Raw genomic sequence first — 24,834 nt, 5'->3', positions numbered from 1 at the left:
AAAAATGAAGCCTTCATCTGGTTTAAGATTAAGATTATACCAGCAAGAACGAGTCTTTCTATAAAAAAAAAAAAGATTTAACTCAAGTCTTACTGACTAGTGATTTAAATCGTGATTTAAATCAAATCCACCCTGGTTCTAGGGACAACTCCAAAGTGCTGTCAGTTCCCTCTCCAGCCCTTATTATTATTATTATTATTATTATTATTATTATTAATACCCAGCCACTCTGGGCGGCTTCCAACAGAACATTAAAATGCAATAATCTGTTAAAACATTAAAAGCCTCCCTAAACAGGGCTGCCTAAACAGCTTGGATCCAGGATCTGCTAGAAACTCGTTTCCTCTCCCGTGCAGAGGGCCAGTTGATAAAGAAGCAGGGTCTTTTCAGTGGTTGCACCCAGATTCTGGGCTTCTTTGCCCTCAGGAGGCTCAGCTGGCCTCCTCCAGTACTGTTTTGCTGGCAGGTGAAAATATTAGTATTCAGGGTAAGGAATTCCCATTTTGTGTCTTTATCTGCTGAACCTCCTCTTATATTTATGGAATGTTAACTGTATTTTATCATCGAGTTTTAATGTTTCAAGCTGCCCCGAGCGGTGGACGGGATATAAATCTCTCTCCCTCTCTCATTTCTGCAGTTGTACCTCTGCTCCCAAACGCCTTGGGAGTCAAACGTTCCGGCTCCCGAACGATCGAAAACCGGAAGCGAGTGTTCCAGTTTTCGAACTTTTGTGGGAAACCGAACGTCCGCCGCGGCCTCTGTTATTGTTTCCGGCACGCCTGCACAATCAGAAGCCACACCTTGGTTTCCGAACATTTCGGAAGTCGAACGGACTTCCGGAACGGATTCCGTTCGACTTCTGAGGTACGACTGTATATTCTTTCCGACAAATATATACCTATTTGCGCAGCCTTTTTCCTAATAAATGCATCTCTGTATACAGTATTTGGAAAGCTGCACCCAAAATTTGGAGAAGTGCAAATATAGATAGATAGACAGATAGATGGATACTTTATTCAAAACAAAATAAAATAAAAATTCCTTCCAGTAGCACCTTAGAGACCAACTAAGTTTGTTCTTGGTATGAGCTTTTGTGTGCAAGAGTTTGGATTTGATATCCCGCTTTATCACGACCCGAAGGAGTCTCAAAGCGGCTAACAATCTCCTTTCCCTTCCTCCCCCACAACAAACACTCTGTGAGGTGAGTGGGGCTGAGAGACTTCAGAGAAGTGTGACTAGCCCAAGGTCACCCAGCAGCTGCATGTGGAGGAGAGGAGACACGAACCCGGTTCCCCAGATTATGAGTCTACCGCTCTTAACCACACCACCACACTGGCTCTCCTAAACGCATCTCAGAGGCACAACGGTGGTTTGCAGGGACATACCTGGGAAAAAGGGTCCGTTCCAAATCCCACCCCTGTGGCTGCAGAAACCGTTCTGGTGGTCACTGAACTGGGGGTCGGGAGTGAGCTGTCCATCGTCACGTAGGCAGTCGTGACAGTCCAACCCGCCCCCTGGCCCGTTGCCGTACGGATTGCTGTGGTGCTCGAACGGCAGGTGGGCAGGAAGGAGCCAGCCATGCTGGGGCGAGGGGTCCTGGGGATTGTATTCGAATCCAGCCACAGGTCTGTTGCCGTAGGGAGCACCATAGCTGTCAGGGGCTTCTCTGTCCACAAGGAGCTGCCTGATGGGAGCATCTTCAGCCGAGAAGAAGTCATGGCACAATTGGGGTGGGGAAGCCGGCTGATCTGCTGCAGTCCCGTTCCAACCAATCCCTGCAAAGCGGGAGGTGAGAGAGAGGCCATTAATCTGGAGAAATGCGGGTGGGGCGAATGCATCTGTCGTTCTTTGCAAGAAGCTCAGCACCCGCAGCAGGCTCTGTGGGGTGGGGGCAGCCCCTTTCTTTTTGCCCCCCCCTCTTAATATCAGGGTTGTGGGTTCTAAGCCCCACCTTGGGCAAAGGACTCCTGCACTGCACGGGGTTGGTCTAGATGATCCTTTGGGCCCCTTCCAACTCTACAATTCTAGGATTCTAGATAAAGAAGCAGGGTCTTTTTAGTGGTTGCACCCAGATTCTGGGCTTCTTTGCCCTCAGTAGGCTCAGGTGGCCTCCTCCATTACTGTTTTGCTGGCAGGTGAAAATATTAGTATTCAGCATCTCTCATGAGTCCCTGGTCGGGCAGCCGCTTTTCTCCTAGAGAACTTCAAAATACACACACACACCACACACACACACACACACACACACAATTTGACATATTAAGTACTCAGTTACCGAATATTCTGTTTCCTTAAAAATGGAAAGCGTAATGCTAGTGGTCAACAAAAGAGGTTTAAAGACTGTCTTGTCTCAAGGCAAATCTAAAAAAATTAGTACAGTATAAACACTGACAACTGGGAAACACTGGCCTGCGAGCGCTCCAGTTGGAGAACAGCCTTTACCAAAGGGGTCATGGGCTTTGAAGACACTCGAACTCAGGACGCAAGGGAGAAACGTACTAAGAGGAAGGCACGCTTGGCAAATCCACACCGGGACCAACTCCCGCCCGGAAACCTATGTCCCCACTGTGGAAGGATGTGTGGATCCTGAATTGGCCTCCGCAGTCACTTACGGACTCACTTTTAAAACAGTGTTCACGGAAGACAATCTTACTCGGCTACGAGGGATCGCCAAAGCAGCAGCAGCAGCAGCGAGTGAAACCCCAAATCCCCCTTCTCAAAAACCCGATTTTACAGCCTTCTGCAATCTCTGCTGCCTTCCATCCAGCTCTTCACCTGTCCTTGACCCACACTCACCTGTGCTGGGCTTCTTCTTCTCAAGCTCGACCCCCCAGGAATCGGCAATGTAGGTCAGCAGGTATCTGGTAATAAACCGGTGCGCCAAACTGTTCCAGTGCACCCCGTCCGTAACGCGGAGGTCGTCCACAAAGCGGAAGAAGAAATGCAGGTCCAGGACGTCGAACCCGTAGCTGCAGGCAAGGCTGGCACCGTAGAAGTTGGCCTCAACCACATCCATGGGAGTCGCTTTCTCCACATCCTGCGTATTTATTTATTTATTTAAATTTCATAACATGCATACAATGCTCGATTGCGTGTAAAAAAAAAGAGAAAAAAATCAAGTCCCAAACCGTCTACAAAAAAGATAAAACAAAACTTATCAATTGGGGAAAAAAATCAACAAAAATAAAGCAAGGTTTTCAAAAAAGTTAAAGAAGCGAAAGACTTTAAAAAGTTAAAAAAGTTAAAATTCACATCAATTTTCTAAGCATCTGGGCAAGCATCAATAGGTGCCTGCCTATAGATCTCAGGCAGGTGGCCAAAAAAAATATGGAGATGTCACCCGCCTGGGATCAATAGGCAGGGAGTTCCAAAGTGCCACATTAAAAGATCGAGTTCTTACAAATGTTGGAGGGTATTATGGCATACCCTCCAACATTTCTCCGGTGAAAATAGGGACATCCCATAATGATAATTTTACTATTTATACCCCGCCCATCTGACTGGGTTGCCCCAGCCACTCTGGGAAGCTTCCGGCATATATGAAAACATAATAAAACATTAAACATTTTTTTAAAAAAAAAAATCTTCCCTATACAGCAGTGGTGGCCAACTCTCAAGAGACTGTGATCTACTCACAGAGTTAAAAACTGGCAGTGATCTATCCCCTTTTTGGGGGTTCAGGTCAAAAAAATTTTAGGGAGGAGGAAGGCCCCATTTCTTTGGGCTGCAGGGCAAAAATGTTAAGCTTTTTTATGGGGAGCTAAAGTTGTTGAGATGCCTAGACAGCATCTTAAAAAGCAGAGACATCACCTTGCCAACAAAGGTCCGTATAGTTAAAGCTATGGCTTTCCCAGTAGTGATGTATGGAAGTGAGAGCTGGACCATAAAGAAGGCTGATCGCCGAAGAATTGATGCTTTTGAATTATGGTGCTGGAGGAGACTCTTGAGAGTCCCATGGACTGCAAGAAGATCAAACTTATCCATCCTTAAAGAAATCAGCCCTGAGTGCTCACTAGAAGGACAGATCCTGAAGTTGAGGCTCCAAGACTTTGGCCACCTCATGAGAAGAGAAGACTCCCTGGAAAAGACCCTGATGTTGGGAAAGATGGAGGGCGCAAGGAGAAGGGGACGACAGAGGACAAGATGGTTGGGCAGTGTTCTCGAAGCTACTAACATGAGTCTGACCAAACTGTGGAAGGCAGTGGAAGACAGGAGTGCCTGGCGTGCTCTGGTCCATGGGATCACGAAGAGTCGGACACGACTGAACGATTGAACAACAACAAAAGTTGTTGAGCTTCTTTGGGGGGAGCCAGTGATCTACCACAGACGTCCAGTAATCTACCGGTAGATCACGATCTACCTGTTGGATGTGCCTGCTATACAGGATTCCCTTCAGACGGCTTGGATTAACTCCATCCCCTCCAACATTTCTCCAATGAAAATAGGGACATCCTAAGGAAAAGCGGGCCATTCCGGGATCAAATCAGAAACTGGGAAGGCTTCTGTGAATCGGGGACAGCCCTGGAAAATAGGGGCACTTGGAGGGTCTGTTTTGGACCACCTGTAACAGCGCCAATTCCACCGCTTCAAGTGGGGAGCATGTGAGGAAAGAGGATCTTGTAGGCAAACTGGTCCCAATAGCAGCACACTGAATTTGGTCCAGTAGCAGATCAGCAACCAGTGAGATCTCCAAGGGAAGGTATTAGATGCTGACAAGGCCTCCCATAGGTGTGCCCAGGATATATGTTGTGTTGGATCTGATCCACTGGTGCATTCAAATGCAACATTCCTTATTTCCCTAGAGTGGGCACGGGCAGGGGGGAACATCCAGTCAGCGTAACTTTCTGTTCCACTGGTCTGGAGCAAGGGTCCTCAAACTACGGCTCACGGGCCAAATCTGGCCCGCCAGGGTCCTGAACCCGGCCCACCCGGAAATTGGGAGGCCAACGGCAAAAAAGTACGGTGTCCCGGGTTGGATATTGGATATGAATCTTGGTCAAAATTATGGAATTAGAATCTAAAATTTACAGCATGTATGGCCTTAAAAGAAAATGTAATGAAAATGATGTATAGGTGGTATTTGACACCAGTAAAATTGGCCCAAATGTACAGGATGAAAAATAAATTATGTTGGGAATGTAATGAAAAGGACGGAGATTTTTACCATATGTGGTGGACTTGTGATAAGGTGGAAAAAAAGGGGAAATGGTCTATAATGAACTAAAAAAGATGTTTAAATATACCTTCCCAAAAAAACCAGAAGCGTTCTTGCTTGGGTTGATGGGAGAAGAGATTACAAAAATAGACCAAAGACTATTTGTGTATGCCACCGCTGCAGCAAGAATTGTGTTAGCTCAAAGGTGGAAATTACAAGAATTACCAACAATTGAGGAGTGGCAGATGAAGATGATGGACTATGTGGAGCTAGCCAAACTGACTGTGAGGATCCAGAACCAAAGGTAAAGGTAAAGGGACCCCTGACCATTAGGTCCAGTCGTGTCCGACTCTGGGGTTGCAGCGCTCATCTTGCTTTACTGGCCGAGGAAGCCGGTGTACAGCTTCTGGGTCATGTGGCCGGCATGACTAAGCCGCTTCTGGCGAACCAGAGCAGCGCACGGAAACGCAGTTTACCTTCCCGCCGGAGCGGTACCTATTTATCTACTTGCACTTTGTGCTTTCGAACTGCTAGGTTACAGGGAGGCAGTTGTATTCCCAAACAATTAAGCTGATCCTCAAAAAAAACAGGGCTTTTCCCTTTGCAAAAAAGCTGCAAAACTTTTAGCTGATCCTCAAAAAAACAGGGCTTTTAGAAGAGGAAAACCAGAAAAATATTTTTTTTTCTTGTTTCCTCCTCTAAAAACAAGGTGCGCCCTATGGTCCAGTGCGCCCTATGGAGCGAAAAATACGGTGTATAGTCTGACCCCCAACAGTGTCTGATGGACAGTGAACTGGCCCCGTTTAAAAAGTTTGAGGACCCCTGGTCTGGAGCATCCTTCCCCCTGCATGTGACCTGGGAGATGGGCATGGCTCTGTCTGACTCCATAAAAGAGCCAAGTCATGCAGCCATTTTCTCAGTCCAGTTCCATCTATTCTCTCTTGCTCTATACTTTGCTGCCATGCTGCTCTCCTGCAGCCATTCAGTTGTCTTAATCTAGTTTTGCTGCCTGCTGGCTCTCGGCCAGCAGTACGTGAGTTCAGTCTCCATGAGATGAAGCCTGCCTTTCAGGGATCAAATCGTGGACAGAAATGTGAGCAAACGTTTTTGTTACTTTACTCAGAAAGACTCTTGTGTCTCTCTTCTTTTAAGAGGGATTAAATGGGGCACCAGGAAATAATCTTAACTAAGAGATTCAAATGAATCTGCAAACTAGCTTCCAGCTATAGCGAGGGGAATCGGCTCTGCTGCATCACTTACTGGACATTCTATACAAGATCTCAAAGGAGCTGTCTTACTACAAAGGAATTTCAGAAATAGACTGGAAAGAGAAGTTGCTGAATTTCAACTCATTACCGAACTTAAAACCACGGAGAGACCTGGTCTGAACAAAGACATTGGATTCTTATCTCATTATACATGACAAAGCTATCTTTAGCCATCTCACCCCTTGCTTTTTCCTGTAAGACCAATTGCAGTCGTTAACAGTCGTCAACAGGTTTTCCACACCCACCAGCCAATCCCCCATTCCCACCACCCTTCGGAGTAATACCCCTCCTCACTCTCTCACTATATATACAGGGGTCTGGTGACTTCTGTTTCAGTGTATCTGAAGAAGTGTGCATGCACACAAAAGCTCAGACCAAGAACAAACTTAGTTGGTCTCTAAGGTGCTACTGGAAGGAATTTTTGTATTTTGTTTTTACTAGCGTGGGTGAAGGAAGGATAATTATTTATTCAACATGGAGGTCCAGCGCCGAGGACCTTCTGGCGGTTCCCTCCCTGCGAGAAGCAAAGCTACAGGGAACCAGACAGAGGGCCTTCTCGGTAGTGGCGCCCGCCCTGTGGAACTTGCTCCCTTCAGATGTCAAAGAGATAGACAACTACCAGACATTTAGAGGACATCTGAAGGCGGTACTGTTTAGGGAAGTTTTTAATCTGTGATATTTTAATGTATTTGATTTTTGTTGGAAGCTGCCCAGATTGGCCGGGCAAATCCAGCCAGATGGACGGGGTACAAATAATAAATATTAATATTATTATTATTAGATATCCTTTCCTACAATCTTTAACATTCCCACATGCTGGGGGGGGCCTAGGGGACAGGTTTGACACCCCACCACCCCGCCCTTGGTGGGAGATGGCCCCCGTCACCTCAGCTGAGCAGTACTCTCCCTCCATCTCTTTGTAGAGGGCTCCAGAAGGGTCTTTCCCTATGGGGAGGGCTGTGTTCCAGATGGCAAGGCAGGTCTGAGGAAGGACACGATCCAGCCTCTGAAAGAGCTTCTCCAGGTTGAGCTTGTACTGCCTGATGGCCTTCGGCAGCCGAAGCTCCCTGGCGACCTTCTCTTGGTACCTGCATGGAAGAAGGGAGACCATCAGGTTCTTGGTGGCAAAACGCAACAAAAGGATAATGGCATTTGTCTTGGCCAAGAAAGCTGAAGGGGAAGAAGGCAGGGACTCTCGTGTGCCGGGGGGGGGGGGGGGGGTTTGATTTAAATCAAATTGATTTAATTCACAATTTAAATCACTAGTCAGTAAGACCTGATTTAAATCATTATTATTATTTTTTTACAGAAAGAATCATTCTTGATGGTATAGCCTTAATATTTACAACCAGGTGAAGGTTTCGTTTTTGGAATAGTAAATTTTCAGAGTAGTTTCTACAGTTGTAATCAAAAGTTACCGATTTGGTTATAACTATTAGAAATACATAGACAGATAATGATTAACTTGTTGTGAGGTTTAACTGTTTATATTTGGACAACTTTTCTGCCGTACTTTACTGGAAGGAGAAAAACAATCATTTCCTTAATAACAATTTTAACAATTTATTTAACTAAAACAATAGCATTGTAGCATATGTATCCATGTTTGTTAACGGATGTGGTTAACCAATTTAAAAAACAACAACAACTTAGACTGAGTTTTGTAGCACACATGATAAACTGAAAACAAATTCTTACTTCCTGATGAATAGCCTTTGGACTATAATGTAACTTAAATAGAAAACTATCATAGAATCATATAGTTGGAAGAGACCACAAGGGCCATTCAGTCCAACCCCCTGCCGTTCTATCTTTAAAATGATTTTTCTTCCAAAAGCATTTTATTTACAAAATCCGATTTAATTTTTTTTAAAAAAAACTTATTTAAAAAAAGAAAATAATAATAATAATAAATTTTCATCCACCCTGCTGTGTGCAGAGGAGGGTGAACAAAATGATCAATGGTGTGGAAACAAAGCCTGGTGAGGAACGTTTGAAGGAGTTGGGTAGGTTTAGCTGAGAAAAGAGGAGACTGAGAGGAGATATGAGAGCCCTCTTCAAATATCTCAAGGGGTATTTAAGTTTTTAAGGAGAAGGGAAGCACAGTATTTCTGCTGAGTCCCTGCAAAATGCAGCAACAAAAGCACCCCAAATCTCAGCTGATGCAGAGACATATGAGGTTTCTGGTCAGGAGGGAGGGACCAGCAATGAAGGAAGGGCTGGATAACACGAGGCAGAGGCCGCAGGATCACAGCAAGGTCGGTCCATCTAGAGAGCAAGAGCCCTGCACCCAGTTTCCAAGCGTAGGTCAGCCAGATATCTCAGAGAAGCCCACATGCGGAAGCAGAGAGCCCTGGTGCCACAGGGACAACGACAACAACAAAAACCCCCTGACCTGTTGAGGTCCCAGAGGCAGGAATTGAAGATGACCACGTCCGGCTTCGGCTCTCTTTGGAGGTCGTCCAGGATACACTCCACGTAGTCCGAATAAACGCGGGGAATGAAGTAGCATCGCACAAGGTGGTGATCCGTGCAGAACTCGCGCACCTCCCGGTATCCGTTCCTGCAGCCTAACCCACTATATTTCACCAGTTTATCGTTGGCAAAAGACGGCTCTCCCTGCAAGCAGAGATCAGGAATCGTACACAAGGCCTCTTTGGCAAGGCCCTTGCAGCCAGCGGCGCATCACTCCTAGAAGTCTCAGTCCAGAGAACCACAGAATGAGGGGGTCTCGGTTGGTCAACAGCCACCTAACCCCCCCTGCTCCCATCCTACTGTCCAACCAGTTGGATTCCCCCCCCCTCCCTAAGTACAAGACAAGGACTGCTGTGCCTGAATAAAAGGAATTGCCCAAAAGGAAAAGTTATTGATCGGGGAATACGGATTCTGCCCTGAACAGCCAAGCACAAAGTTTGCACAATTATTGCTTGCGCAGCAGCTGTGTCCTTGAGACATCTAGATTTCACCGTTGTGGTCCCTAGTTCCAACTCTAAAATTCTAGGATTCTATGAAAATACTTTAAAGGGAAAAAAAACCCACCTTTTTCTTCAGCTCATCAACAGGGACCACCTTGTCAGCTTGCAGGATGGAGATCAGGTCTTTGTATATCGATCGGTAAACTATAATGGGAAGAAAACATGTTTTGTCCACTAAGGCTGCATACACGCAACATTTTATTCTAGAATCTATGGAGACCAAATACGAGTTTTTTCTATGTAGTCGGCACACAATCTAGAGCTATTGCATATTTCCCCCATCCAAGAAGCACTTCTGGAGAAACTGGGCTCGTTCCAAAAACGAAACCCGGCATTACCCTGCAGAATTCATTTGAAAACAGATTGGCAAAGATGTAGATTGCAAAGGAAACTTCAACTTTATTTCTGCAGCAAGGAATCTTTATGTGCAGAAGTAGGATGAGGAAAGGAATACCGACAAAGGAAGAATGGCAGATGAAAATCATGGAATATGCAGAGATGTTAAAACTGGCAGCTCTGGTCAGAGACACAAATCTAGAATCTTTCAAGGAGGACTGGATACTCTCTCTGGTCTACTAAAATATAATTTTCCAAATGCGAAGTTTAAGGGGGGGAAATAGAATATATTAAGAAACCTATTTAAGAGGATGAAATGGGACATGGTGGGATTTTAAGAAGCAATTGTATGCAATTGTGTTTATAAACATTGAGGATGGATGAACAGGAACTCATTCGTATTATAGAATTCTAACTGTTGAGTGATAAATGGTGACTCTGAATCTTGAAATAAAAGAAAAAGAAATTTGGGGGGGGGGCTTTGTAATCACCACTTCCTTTCTCATTGACCTGCAGCACCATGCAGGGGGGGCAACAGTTTGGATAACCTAATGGGCTTTAAAATAATAATAATAATAATAATAATAATAATAATAATAATAATAATAAATATAAATAATAAATAATTTTTAATTTTTACCCCGCCCTCCCCAGCCAAGACCGGGCTCAGGGCGGCTAACACTGAATATAAATACAGTAAAAACATTTAAAAAAACAAAAAAACAAAAGCAGTTGATTAAAATATGTTAGAATACAGTTTGAAATGCAGGTTAAAATGCAGCCTCATTTTAGTGGTAGCCTATAGATCCAAGCCATAAGGGGGGGAAACGTCAAATATTCACTGGGGTCAACTATCCATGCTGGTCCTACATGGGCCAGCAAAAAGAGCCGAGGGAAAATTTATATACAAATCCCATATAAGGGGTTCCAATCAATCAATCAATCAATCAATGGGGTCAGACCGAGTCCAGCCCAAAGTCCAGGAGGAACAGCTCCGTCTTGCAGGCCCTGCGGAAAGATGTCAAATCCTGCAGGGCCCTCGTCTCTTGTGACAGAGCGTTCTGCCAAGTCGGGGCCACTGCTGAAAAGGCCCTGGGCCCTAGTTGAGACCAATCTAACCTCCTTGGGGCTTGGGACCTCCAAAGTGTTGTTATTTATGGACCACAGAGAACAGGTCCTCTGCAGGGCATACCAGGAGAGGCAGTCCTGTAGGTACGAGGGTCCTAGGCCGCATAGGGCTTTAAAAGTCAAAACCAGCACCTTAAACCTGACCCTGTACTCCACAGCAACCCTCCTAGAAAGCAGGATCTAGAATCAACCTAGATTGAAAGGAACCATGTTGTTGTTGTTCAGTCGTTCAGTCGTGTCTGACTCTTCGTGACCCCATGGACCAGAGCACGCCAGGCACTCCTGTCTTCCACTGCCTCGTGTAGTTTGGCCAAACTCATGCCAGTCGCTTTGAGAACACTGTCCAACCATCTTGTCCTCTATCGTCCCCTTCTCCTTGTGCCCTCCATCTTTCCCAATATCAGGGTCTTTTCCAGGGAGTCTTCTCTTCTCATGAGGTGGCCAAAGTACTGGAGCCTCAATTTCAGGATCTGTCCTTCTAGTGAGCACTCAGGGCTGATTTCTTTAAGAATAGAATAGGTTTGATCTTCTTGCAGTCCATGGGACTCTCAAGAGTCTCCTCCAGCACCATAATTAAAAAGCATCAATTCTTCGGCGATCAGCCTTCTTTATGGTCCAGCTCTCACTTCCGTACATTACTACTGGGAAAACTACTGGGAAAGGAACCATATTGAGCACCAACTGCTCTGGAGTGGGGAGGAAACAGATTTCTGCACTGCAAAGGGTTTGGGGCGCAGTGGTTCTGAAAGGGTGCAACGCACCACACTGGCAGGAGAGCACGGCCAGCGTCGTGGGAAGATTCAATGGCAAACAAAGAAACATTTAAACATTTCAGTACAGTATAGTATCAAAATAAAATATTTCTGGGGGGTGATATGCAACCAGAAACAATATCCACACGTCTCTTCAGGGGCACTGGCTATGCTTCTACAGTTCTCCATGACATATTGTTGCAAACAGGGATTTCCAACTGCGATGAAAAGATCACGAAAGAGACAGGCTTCTTTGTGTGGGTGGCAGTTTTGTTTGTCTCAAAGCAGACCAAGATTGCCCAGGACTATTCTAGCCCGACCCCCAGCAATGCAGGAATACGCAGGTGTCCCATACGGATCTCGGCACAACGCTCTAACCAGCTGAGCTATCCAGGCAAGAGAAGCTCATTTACGACTTTATTTAGGGAATGATTTGTGATCTCACGTGGGTGCATTGTTTAAATAAATAGATGTCGAACGGGGGAAAGATGAGAGGGAGTTGTTTTAGCACCGTTTGGTACCGATGCCCTGTAGGAAGTGAGTGAGCATTGCTCTTCCACGATAAAATGCCCTCTACGGAGGCAACCGCAATAGGCCCACCCATGTCTGCACCAGTCCAAGAAGATCCCTTGGGATCATTCACTGATGCAAAGGGGGGCGATGCTGAGTTGAAGGCGGCACAACCACCCACATCTCCTAAAGATGTGGAGGCGGTGAAGGTCCCGTGTGAGTGTCTAGAGGCGGTTGGAGGATGGATGGTTGAATGCTGACAAGACAGAAGGACTGTTTTGGGGGGGGGCGAGCAGGTGTGGAGGACTCCCTGGTCCGGAATGGGGTCACTGTGCCCCTGAAGGACCAGGTGTGCAGCCTGGGGGTCATTTTGGACTCACAGCTGCCCATGGAGGCGCAGGTCAATTCTGTGTCTGTCTACCAGCTCCATCTGGTGCGCAGGCTGAGACCCTCCCTGCCCACAGACTGTCTCGCCAGAGTGGTGCATGCTCTAGTTATCTCCCGCTTAGACTACTGCAATGCGCTCTACATGGGGCTACCTTTGAAGGTGACCCGGAAACTACAATTAATCCAGAATGCGGCAGCTAGACTGGTGACTGGGAGCGACCACCGAGACCACATAACACCGGTCTGGAAAGACTTACATTGGCTCCCAGTACGTTTCTGAGCACAATTCAAAGTGTTGGTGCTGACCTTGAAAGCCCTAAACGGCCTCGGCCCAGTATACCTGAAGAAGTGTCTCCACCCCCATCGTTCTGCCCGGACACTGAGGTCCAGCTCCAAAGGTCTTCTGGAGGTTCCCTCCCTGCGAGAAGCAAAGTTACAAGGAACCAGGCAGAGGGCCTTCTCAGTAGTGGCACCCTCCCATCAGATTTCAAGGATATAAACAACTATCTGACTTTTAGAAGACATCTGAAGGCAGTCCTGTTTAGGGAAGTTTTTAATGACTGATGTTTTAATGCATTTTTAATCTTTTGTTGGAAGCTACCCAGAGTGGCTGCGGAAACCCAGCCAGATGGGCAGGGTATAAATAAATTATTATTATTATTATTATTATTATTATTATTATTATTATTAATTATTAAAAGATCTCTGTTGTTGGGAAGCATTGCTGGTAATAACATGCAGAGTGGCAAATGATGCTTTGCATATCCTCAACAACAAAAAAGCTTTAAGGTTTTAGCAAGCAGATGGAAAGAGCACGATAAGCAGTTAAGAAGCAAATCAGCAGTCACCGCATGCTAAGCATCGAAATCTGCAACCCACAGAGTTTCCGCAGATCACGTTTCCAATTTATCAAATTAGAAATATACAGAGAGGCAGTTTGAAAGAGGAAGTGAGGCTGCGCTCGGGAGATGGAGAGGCAGAGAGGAGGCCGGGACGCACCGAAGGACAAGTGCCAGAGACTTGTTTTCATACTCCCGGCGAGAGAAAAGGCACCCGACCTGCATTTCGAAGGCCGGGAATTGTTGCGGATGGGGAACAAACCGCATCCCAATTGCCACACTGACAAGATACTCACTGGAGTCGCCCATGATCACGACAAACTTGTTGTGGAGCAGCTGCTGGGCTTCTTTCGAGGAGAAACTGTGCGTTTCTACCAAGGGGAGATTTCTCATGGTTGCATCCGCGGCGGAACTCCTCAACCAGGCCGGCGTTTTCTCCTGCAAAAAGCACACAAATAAGGACAAACAAACAAGGAACAAAAAAACCTCCCACGCCTTTCGGAAGGCATAAAACAATTAGCCCTGCAGCGAAATGTCTCCGCATGTGAAATGTCTCCGCTTTCCACCACCTATCTGCCACAGGAAGGACCACATTAAAGGGTTTATTGCCCCTTTGAGGGTCTCCCCTTCAGGACAACACCAGCCAGCACGGACTCACCACTGGCCAGCTGCTTTCTCCAGCGTCCCTGACTTTTTCTCCCCCTCCAGTAAAAGGCACACACACACACACACACACACACCGGAGCAGGTAGACTCTGCAGCATCTCTCCAACTTGGGTCCCCAGCCGTTGTCAAGAGTACAGCTCCCCTCACGCCTAGCTAGCAGGACCAGTGGTCAGGGATGATGGGAGTGGTAGTCCAACAACAGCTGGGGAAACCAGAGCTTGAGGAAAAAGTGGCCTGGTGAGTCTGCCGTTCTGCAACCACTGGGCCCTGCAGCAAATGGCACACTGGAGCAGGTAGACTCTGCAGCGTCTCTCCAACTTGGGTCCCCAGCCGTTGTCAAGAGTACAGCTCCCCTCACGCCTAGCTAGCAGGACCAGTGGTCAGGGATGATGGGAGGCCAGAGCTTGAGGAAAAAGTGGCAAATGGCACAGAGCATTGAACGGCCTTCCACGGAGCAGGCGCTCTTTCTTGATAACCCCGCTGATAACCGCTGTTGCTGCTGCCCAAATGTTCCTCCTGGCCCTGCCCACAGCGTGCCTTGCTTTTAATCTTTCCTCCTCCAGAAAACACAGCCTCGGGGCAGGGGTGTGAAGGGGGTCCAGCCACCACACTTCTGCACAGTGGCAGCTCACTAACACTGCCCCCCCTCCCCACCAAATTGGGTGCAAGGTTTTGAGCAGAGCATTTAACACCGAAGCTGCAAATCAGCAGGAAGTCAGCTGCTTTGAGCTGACTTCCCTTTCTCTATAGCGCAGCTGTTGGCACCTCTGTCTTGCCTGCTAAGATGTTATCTCCAAACCAAGGTCTCACGGAAATTTGTCTGGGTTTAGCGCTCATGGTTTGTCTGGGGGAAATGAATCACAACCCAAGGATCAGCTGTAACTCTCCAGTAGGGCGCTGCGATATCGGGCTTCCAACACTCTGATATGCCACCAACTAAATAAACATTGAGATATATTGATATATCACAAAGTCTGAGATGGTGGAGCTGGTTTGGAACTTTGTGACATAACACCAGCTAAACATCACGATATACCGATACATCACAATGCGTGAAATAAACCGGTTTGATGTCCGTATCGTGATATGGGTTCTATCATTTTTGGCCTGGCGATGTACTGTGAATCATGAAGTGTGTGTTGTGGAAAAATCACAATGCAGGAAAGACCGTGAAGCAGCTGCAGTCGTCGTCGTCGTCATCATCATCATCATCATTATTATTATTAAAAATTTTCATACCACCCTTCACCCACAGATCTCAGGACACTTCACAACATGAAAATGCAAGATAAAAACCACAAGAACATGAACAAGCCAATAACCCCAATATTTGTGTTAAGCCACAGTTTGGTTTAGAAACTTGAGAAAACCAGGCCACCACTTCCTGATCTGGCCGGAGCCAAAGAAAAGCATGCAGAAAAACATCACTTACCAGTTCCAAATGAACAACTATTTCATTAGGGAGTTATCGGTTTGTATTTGTTTTATAACGCATTTTGTATTCTCATTTTGCATTTTTGTGTTGCCAATCGCCCTGTGACCCCTGGCGGCATACCAATTTAGTTATTTTATTATTATGAATTAAATTTGTGTGCCGCCCATCATCCGTAGATCTCTGGGCGGTTCAGAGCATAAAAAAACAAGATAGAAACACAAAATGCAGACGAGTAACAAACCAAACCAATAATACTGGAAGTTATATTTCTGCGTCTGGGGAATCCCTTATAGCAAGGTGGGGAACCTCCAGCTGTGGGTTGAACTCAGTGCACCAAGACATTTTGGCTAAGTCATAGCCCTACACCTGGCATCAGGTGTGATGGGGCAGGTAAGAACCTTGGGGTCTGCTGGCACCATGTCCGGAAACTGCACTGCTGTAAGAATATTAAGGTCTTTTATTTATATATAATAATTTTTATGACCTTAATATTCTTATAACAGCACCTCAGGGTAATACTTTGCCAAGTGTCCTGCAAGGCCACCACAGGCAAAATAAATCCCTTGCTGTCACTGTGATGTCAGGTGATTTGACGAGTGGCAAATCTGCAACATGGAGCAGACCTGTTGAAATCGACTTAGCAATGTTCATTCATTTCGCCAGATCTACTCCGAATGAATTTTAGTGATTACCACCCAAAGTCCCCCTGCCTTCAATAGGTTAGACTCCTTGCAAGGCACACACTGTATGGCAGTCGTCATATAACCATAATTATCATCATCATCATCATCATATTTATTCATACTCCTCCCATCTGGCTGGGTTGTCCAAGCCACTCTGGGCAGCTTCCAACACATAAAATGACCCTTGGGGTCCCTTCCGATTCTAGAGTAGTTGTCGTGGAAGGTTTTGTGGGAAAGACTCCCACAAAAAGACTGTTAAACAGCTCCCAAAATCCCAAATCCCCACCACAGCCTCTAACTGAGGCCAGAACAATGACCGTTGGCACAGGCACCTTACATAAAAGGTAAAGGGACCCCTGACCGTTAGGTCAAGTTGCGGATGACTCTGGAGTTGCGGCGCTCATCTCGCTTTACTGGCCGAGGGAGCCGGCATACAGCTTCCAGGTCATGTGGCCAGCATGACAAAGCCGCTTCTGGCAAACCAGAGCAGCACACGGAAAAGCCGTTTACCTTCCCACCAGAATGGTACCTATTTATCTACTTGCACTTTGACATGCTTTCGAACTGTTAGGTGGGCAGGAGCAGGGACCGAGCAACGGGAGCTCACCCCGTCACGGGGATTCGAACCGCCGACCTTCTGATCGGCAAGCCCTAGGCTCAGTGGTTTAACCCACAGCGCCACCCGCGTCCCAAAGGTAAAGGGACCCCTGACCGTTAGGTCCAGTCGCGGATGACTCTGGGGTTACGGCGCTCATCTCGATTTACCATTGACACAGGCCCCTTACATACACAACAGCAAAGAGGCTCAGAAAAGCAGTCTATAAAATTGTAGCAATAAGCAAATACCATATACAGGTGAAACTCGAAAAATTAGAATATCGTGGAAAGGTTCATTTCTTTCAGCAATTCAACTTAAAAGGTGAATCTAATATATGAGATAGACTCATGACATGCAAATCGAGATACGTCAAGCCTTTGTTATAATTGTGATGATTATGGCGTACAGCTGATGAGAACCCCAAATTACCGGTAACCATTTCAACTTTGGGGTTTTCATCAGCTGTACGCCATAATCATCACAATTACAACAAACAAAGGCTTGACATATCTCGCTTTGCATGTCATGAGTCTATCTCATATATTAAACTCCAGGAGCTAATGAAAACAATTGCTCACATAAATGGACTTTTCCACGATATTCTAATCTTACGAGTTTCACCTGTATTGTACTAGTTCCTCTGCCTATCCAATATAGAATCAAATAATCGCCAAAATTCAACAGTTTGGCCAATTTCTTTGGTTCCAACAGCTAATGACTCCTCTGGAAGAAGGGAATCCAGGGCTCCCTTAAGCATAAGAAAAGAAGAAGAGTTTGGATTTGATACCCCGCTTTATCACTACCCGAAGGAGTCTCAAAGCGGCTAACATTCTCCTTTCCCTTCTTCCCCCACAACAAACACTCTGTGAAGTGAGTGGGGCTGAGAGACTTCAGAGAAGGGTGACTAGCACAAGGTCACCCAGCAGCTGCATGTGGAGGAGAGGAGATGCGAACCCGGTTCCCCAGATTATAAGTCTACCGCTCTTAACCACTACACCACACTGGCTCTCATAAGGTCACATACTCCTTCCCCCTCCATAAGGTGTGAACTTAGCCACACAACAGGAGGCAGGCAGAAACCCATGAGGATTGTGGATTGAATCCTGATACTTTCAAAGGAAAAGCCTTACAGCTAGGGGGATGTGTAAATACTTTCATTGTTCTTTGGGGAAGAGGAACTGGGGCTATTGACAGGGGTGGGCGATAGGCTCATGTTTCTACATGCCAAACACTCCTACTTTTTGACATATTTGTGATGTATGCATGCTGCTGCTGAAAAATGTATTATGGGACATGGGGAGAGGTCTTAAAAGTCCATGCAGCTCCATGCTCAGGGTTCCTACTCTTTGTGTGTTTGAACCTTGTTGCAACAAATACTGTACAGATCAGTTACAGGTAGGTAGTAGGTAGCCGTGCTGGTCTGCCATAGTCCAAACAAAATAAATAAAAAATCCTTCCAGTAGCACCATAGAGACCCACTAAGTTTGTTCTTAGTATGAGCTTTCGTGTGCATGCACACTTCTTCAGATACACAGCATGCATGCACACGAAAGCTCATACTAAGAACAAACTTAGTGGGTCTCTATGGTGCTACTGGAAGGATTTTTTTATTTTTTTATTTTGTAAATATCAGGTCTACTGAACCAGTTTGCTTCTTGGCTGCAGACTCCTCCTTTTGCTGACCAGAGGGAGTGGCACCCCGACGGAGTAAAAATCCACACCCCAGGATTTTTCCTTATCAGAGCCCAATGGAAATGCAGGAAGAGTTAGTAGTTTTGCACAGGAACGTACAGAGCAGGAGAGCGTGTGCATCAGCTGAAAGGCCCCAGAATGTAAATGACACACCCTGTATTGCCTCTATGCAAAGCTTGAATATATACAAATATAGACACACACACACACACACACACACACATTTTTGTAGTGACCTGCTGCTAACAGTAGCATTTTCAGTACTGCTAATTTTCCAGCTCTACAGCTCGATGAACTCTCGACTGAACTGAATCAAAGCTGGTTGATCTATTTCGAGTCCAGTAATTTCATATAACTTTCAGGTCACCAACAGGGTGCGGAGGGAGACTGAATGCTCAAGTTATTTAAGTTAACCACACAAAGGAATCGGATGACCTGAATTGCTTCCCCCAGGCCACAGGGCATAACAAATGGTATTGTTAATTCAGATGTCAAAATACTTAAGGTCCAAATAAATATACAAACGTCTCTTTGCACTAAAAGGTACAAACTATAAAAAGTGTGCTCTGATTAGAATTCAACTGTGCTTAGATTATGTTGAGTTAATGCTGTTAATATTATTTCATAGATTAGGAATGCTGTAGTACTTTGTGACTTTTCTTTAGTTGTTTTGTCACAGATTTTAGTTATTTTAACTGATGATTTGTTAATTGTTCTATATGCTTTATGTCATCATTGTAACGTTCTATAATTTTATTGCTATTCGTTGTTTATAAGCCGCTTTGGGATTTGGGGAATGAAACGCCACATGTTGCTGTCTCGAGAGATGTTTGAGACAGACGGATGCCAACAAGAAGGATGAGTTGCTTTTCATTCACAAAATAGCAGCATAAATATATAAATCATATCTGCATGTAATAGCTTAAGAGAAAATGTAATGAAAATGATATACAGATGGTATCTGACACCAGTTAAGTTAGCTAGAATGAATTCTAAAATGTCGGATGTGTGTTGGAAATGTAAATCGTCGAAAGGTACCTTTTATCATATGTGGTGGTCGTGTTCAGGGGTAAAGGCCTTCTGGGATAAGATTTATAATGAGCTTAAGAAGGTAATGAAAATTACCTTTTGTAAGAAACCAGAGGCATTTCTTTTGAGCATGACCAATGAAGAGATACCCAGTCAGGATAGAGTATTTTTTATGTATGCCACGACAGCGGCTAGAATTTTACTGGCAAGAACTTGGAAGGGTGAAGAGATACCGACAATTGAAGAATGGCAGATGAAATTGATGGAATATATGGAGCTCGCAGACCTGACCGCCAGAATCCGAAACCAGAGGGAGGAGAAGGTGTCGAAAGATTGGAAGAAATTTAAGGACTATCTAATTAAGTATGTTAAATTGAACGTTTGAATAATTGAGCAGAAATATATAAAAGAATCGGCTTTAGAAGTTTAAGGTTAGTTATAATGGTTATAGAAGAAATTTTGATGTGATAGATCTATTTGTAAAAGAAGGTGTTAAGATTCAGAATATAAGTTAAGAAATATATTGGTTTAGATAAACTTAAAGAACATTAGGATATTGAGTATGAGTTAATGGGAAAAGAAAGGAAGCTACCTAAAGAGTATATATGTTTTTGAAGACAGAGGAGGGACCAGGGGAAGTCCCCTTAAGAAGTAAAAGTAAATCGAGAAACAAAGACAAGTATTTGGTTAGGTTTGTATAAGTCTTCTTTTTTTTTGTATGGTATTGTTGTGTTTTATATTGTTGATTGTGTATTATGTTTTATTGTGTTTATGTATGTTTAATGTTGTTTCTGTTTTGTTTTATGGCAAAATAATAAAATCTTATTAAAAATATATATATATATATATAAATCATATCATTATCATCTGTTCCTTTGCTGTTTTAACTGGGCATGCCAGGGACTGAACCAAGGGTTTGGGCATGCAGGGGGTATCTCCCACCCTGAGCAATAAGCCCCCCAAAGACGGCCATGCAAACAGAGGGCAAGTATGTGAAGCCTATGAATGGAAATATGTCTGTTTTGAGTGAGTAAAAGCAGATGGTATGTGACTCTGAAGATAAAAATATATATAAGATAAAGGGACTGTTTGAATCTGAAGATTAAAAAATGAGGGATTGTTGAACCAGCTAATAGGATGTGCAAAACAGGATAGACAGCAGGGTGTACCAAATGTTTGGATGAAGTCAGAGGACATATTGGGGACATGATGAGGACATGTTGAAGAAGAAGAAGAGTTTGGATTTGATATCCCGCTTTATCACTACCCGAATGAGTCTCAAAGCGGCTCACATTCTCCTTTCCCTTCCTCTCCCACAACAAACACTCTGTGAGGTGAGTGGGGCTGAGAGACTTCAGAGAAGTGTGACTAGCCCAAGGTCACCCAGTAGCTGCATGTGGAGGAATCCTAGAATCCTAGAGTTGGAAGAGACCACAAGGGCCATCCATTCCAACCCCCTGCCAAGCAGGAAACACCATCAAAGCATTCCTGACAGATGGCTGTCAAGCCTCCGCTTAAAGACCTCCAAAGAAGGAGACTCCACCACACTCCTTGTCAGCAAATCCCACTGTCCAACAGCTCTTACTGTCAGGAAGTTCTTCCTAATGTTTAGGTGGAATCTTCTTTCTTGTAGTTTGAATCCATTGCTCCATGTCCGCTTCTCTGGAGCAGCAGAAAACAACCTTTCTCCCTCCTCTATATGACATCCTTTTCTATATTTGAACATGGCTATCATATCACCCCTTAACCTTCTCTTCTCCAGGCTAAACATACCCAGCTCCCTAAGCCGTTCCTCATAAGGCATCATTTCCAGGCCTTTGACCATTTTGGTTGCCCTCCTCTGGACACGTTCCAGCTTGTCAGTATCCTTCTTGAACTGTGGTGCCCACAACTGGACACAGTATTCCAGGTGAGATCTGACCAGAGCGGAATACAGTGGTACTATTACTTCCCTTGATCTAGATGCTATACTCCTATTGATGCAGCCCAGAATTGTATTGGCTTTTTTAGCTGCTGCATCACACTGTTGACTCATGTCAAGTTTGTGGTCTACCAAGACTCCTAGATCCTTTTCACATGTACTGCTCTCAAGCCAGGTGTCACCCATCCTGTATTTGTGCCTTTCCTTTATTTATTTTTGCCCAAGTGTAGTACTTTACATTTATCCCTGTTAAAATTCATCTTGTTTGCTTTGGTCCAGTTGTCTAATCTGTTAAGGTCCTTTTGAAGTGTGATCCTGTCCTCTGGGATATTAGCCACCCCTCCCAATTTGGTGTCATCTGCAAACTTGATCAGGATGCCCTCAAGCCAAGTCATTGATGAAGATGTTGAATAAGACTGGGCCCAAGACAGAACCCTGTGGCACCCCACTAGTCACTTCTCTCCAGGATGAAGAGGAGCCATTCATGAGCACCCTTTGGGTTCGGTCAGCCAGCCAGTTACAAATCCACTGAATGGTAGCATTGTCTAGCCCACACTTTACCAGCTTCTTTACAAGAATATCAGATGCTTTATCCATACAATCAAACACCTTAACAGCAAATAAGCTATTCCAGCAGAAGTCCTGCTTGCAGGCTGGTTGACTGACTGGTCAAGGTGCTCATTAATGGTTCCCCGTCCTCCTGGGGAAAAGTGACAAGTGGGGTGCCGCAGGGTTCTCTCCTGGGCTTGTGGCTGCTCAACGTCTTTATAAATGACTTGGATGAAGGACTAAGTATTATGAGGAACGACTGAAGGAGCTGGGAATGTTTAGCTTGGAAAAGAGGAGACCGAGAAGAGACCAAGATATCCGAAGGGCCTGCCACATGCCAGAAACTTCAAACTCTGCAATTCTATGATCCGACCTGAGGTTGAAGCAACGGGAGCGAAAGTCACTTGGCCGATCCAGCAGACATGAAGTCAGTGCCGATCAGCCGACAGACAGTAAATGCAAGCCTTTTTAATTTTGTAAAAATAATAATTTTTATTAGTTTTACTTAATCATTTTGTTGTTTTGCCTTCCTTTGTAAACCACTCTGCGGGTTGATTTCCCCCCCCCCTGCAACCAAACACTGTGTGCCTTTTATGAAATAAATACTATAGCGGTGCCTTGGTTCTCAAACTTGGCCCGTTCCAAAACCAAGGCGCGCTTTCCCATAGAAAGTAATGCAAAATGGAACAATCCATTCCAGACTTCTAATAGCAACCCCTAAAACAGCAATTTAACATGGATTTCACTATCCGACGAGACCAATGATCCATAAAACGAAAGCAATGAACAATGCACTGCGGTCACACAATCCATCCATCAGTAGCTGGACTGGGTTCTTCCGCACAGTCACACAAGCAAAACGAAAAGGAGCCGCAAAAACAAAAACGCAGAATAAATAGCAAAAAATAGAAAATAGAAAAAAAGGTTCGCAAACCGGAACACTTACTTCTGAGTTTGCCGTGTTTGGGTTCCAAGTTATCTGAGTACCAAGGTACAGTACCACTGTATTTACTGTATTGGAAACACACTGGAAAATGGGTTGTAACTCCAAGAGACGTAGCTGGACTGAGACAGCAAATTCTTCCTGCCGCTATTAAATGAGGGCTGTTAGAGAAGCAGACCCAACACCTCTCTCTCTCAATCAGGCCTGACAGTTGTCTATATTTGCAACGCCCAAATTCCTAACAGGAGCTCCTCGTACCTGCATTCCAGAGGCACAACACAGCTGTGATTTATTGGCAGGACCGCAGTGTTAAAAGTATTGTCGGCACGCAGCCCAGACCACGAGACCTTAATGCAGCCATTCTCCAACTTGGGTCCCCAGCTGGTGTTGGACTACAGCTCCCATCACCCCTAGCTAGCAGGTCAGGGATGATGGGAGTTGTAGTCCAACAACAGCTGGGGACCCAAGTTGGAGAAACACTGTCTTAGTTAATAATTTGCCAATTGGATTTAGCAACCACTTCGTGCATGTAAACCCCTAGAATTTGACCCCGCGTCTGGGGCTTCAACGCAGATCGGGAGCGGCATTGGTGCTGCGTAACTCATTGTCTGGACTGGCATCTTTTTGCAATTACAGGTAGGTAGCTGTGTTGGTCTGCCACAGTCAAAACAAAATTAAAAATTAAAAAAAAAATTCCTTCCAGTAGCACCTTAGAGACCAACTAAGTTTGCTCTTGTTATGAGCTTTCGTGTGCATGTATCTGAAGAAGTGTGCATGCACACGAAAGCTCATACCAAGAACAAACTTAGTTGGTCTCTAAGGTGCTACTGGAAGGAATTTTTTATTTCTTATATTTTTGCAAGACATTTATCTGTACACTGCTTAGTTATCCAAATAGCTTCCAAACTGTCTAGGGCAGGCATAGGCAAACTCGGCCCTCCAGATGTTTTGGGACTACAAATCCCATCATCCCTGACTACTGGTCCAGCTAGCTAGGGATCATGGGAGTTGTAGGCCAAAAACATCTGGAGGGCCAAGTTTTCCTATGCCCGGTCTAGGAGCATAAATCCAATTCTTTAAAAAATTAAAAAATAGCCATGCGTAATTGAAACGCAAAATAATACAATTTCACAGAAACGTTAAAACAAAAACATGTACAGTCATACCTTGGATCTCAAACAGCTTAGTTGCTGAATGTTTCAGCTCCCGAATGCTTGAAACCCGGAAGGGAGTGTTCCAGTTTTTGATCATTTTGGGGGGAAGCCGAACTTCCGGCTGGCTTCCGATTGGCTGCAGGAGCTTCCTGCAGCCAATCGGAAGCCGTGCTTTGGTTTCTGAACGTTTTGACTTCCGGAACGGATTCCGTTCGACTTCCAAGGTACGACTGTATTCTAAATGGACAAAGCAGGCAAGTCCATTAACAAGAACACATCAGTTGAAATAGTCAAAACAGCAACTAAGGCAATTGAAATGGAGCCAGGAGATGAGGGCATGGTTGAGCGTGCAGGGCAGGTGGGGAAACTAGCCTCCTTGTGGGCCAAATTGGGACCCCCTTCTGGGTCTAATTCAGCTGGCAGGCTGGACTTTCACAGCCCCTGGTCCAGCTCTACGATCTTGGGTAGATTCCCCCTTGGGTAAGGCTCTCCGCTACCCAAAACCTCAGGTAGCCACTGCCAGAAGGCGCAGAGAGGATTGAGCGATGTGGCTCCCCAAGGATCGCCAACACGACACAAGGTGCCCGGAATACCCCATAAGGGAAAAGGAGCAGTTTTTCTTATAACACAAGTTTGCACTTAGATCGATCGTCAACCCAAGGGGTGGGGTGCCCGGACACTGATCTACTGTAAGTGCAAACTTGTGCTGTAAGAAAAACTGCTCCTTTTCCCTTATGGCAGGCAGAGGCAAACTCAGCCCTCCAGATGTTTTGGGACTACAACTCCCATGATCCCTAGCTAACAGGACCAGTGG

At 45.2% G+C, this 24,834-nt stretch overlaps 1 protein-coding gene across 1 annotated transcript; it reads right to left on the bottom strand.

The window, feature by feature from the left end:
- Positions 1-1,480: 1,480 nt before the first annotated feature.
- On the bottom strand, positions 1,481-23,167 carry LOC117052618 (PC-esterase domain-containing protein 1A-like). The gene is made up of 8 exons (XM_033159589.1): positions 23,125-23,167; positions 13,647-13,788; positions 9,463-9,542; positions 8,819-9,042; positions 7,310-7,511; positions 2,797-3,037; positions 1,635-1,775; positions 1,481-1,545 (listed from the first exon to the last, which is right to left on the bottom strand). Exons 1-8 carry the CDS (start codon positions 23,128-23,130, stop codon positions 1,481-1,483), a joined length of 1,101 nt encoding a protein of 366 aa, XP_033015480.1. The 5' UTR covers positions 23,131-23,167.
- Between the last annotated feature and the right edge of the window lie 1,667 nt (positions 23,168-24,834).

Source organism: Lacerta agilis, chromosome 9, assembly GCF_009819535.1.
Source record: "Lacerta agilis isolate rLacAgi1 chromosome 9, rLacAgi1.pri, whole genome shotgun sequence".
Classification (NCBI taxonomy): Eukaryota; Metazoa; Chordata; class Lepidosauria; order Squamata; family Lacertidae; genus Lacerta; species Lacerta agilis.
Note: the sequence above shows the minus strand (reverse complement) of the source record. Positions and strands in the feature narration are given on the sequence as shown.

Excerpts from the sequence above, each read along its gene's own strand:
- LOC117052618 (XM_033159589.1), bottom strand. Across the intron at positions 3,038-7,309 it reads GAGAGTACTGCTCAGCTGAG|GATGTGGAGAAAGCGACTCC; the intron begins GTGACGGGGGCC and ends ATAAATACGCAG. Across the intron at positions 1,776-2,796 it reads GAAGAAGAAGCCCAGCACAG|GGATTGGTTGGAACGGGACT; the intron begins GTGAGTGTGGGT and ends CCCGCTTTGCAG.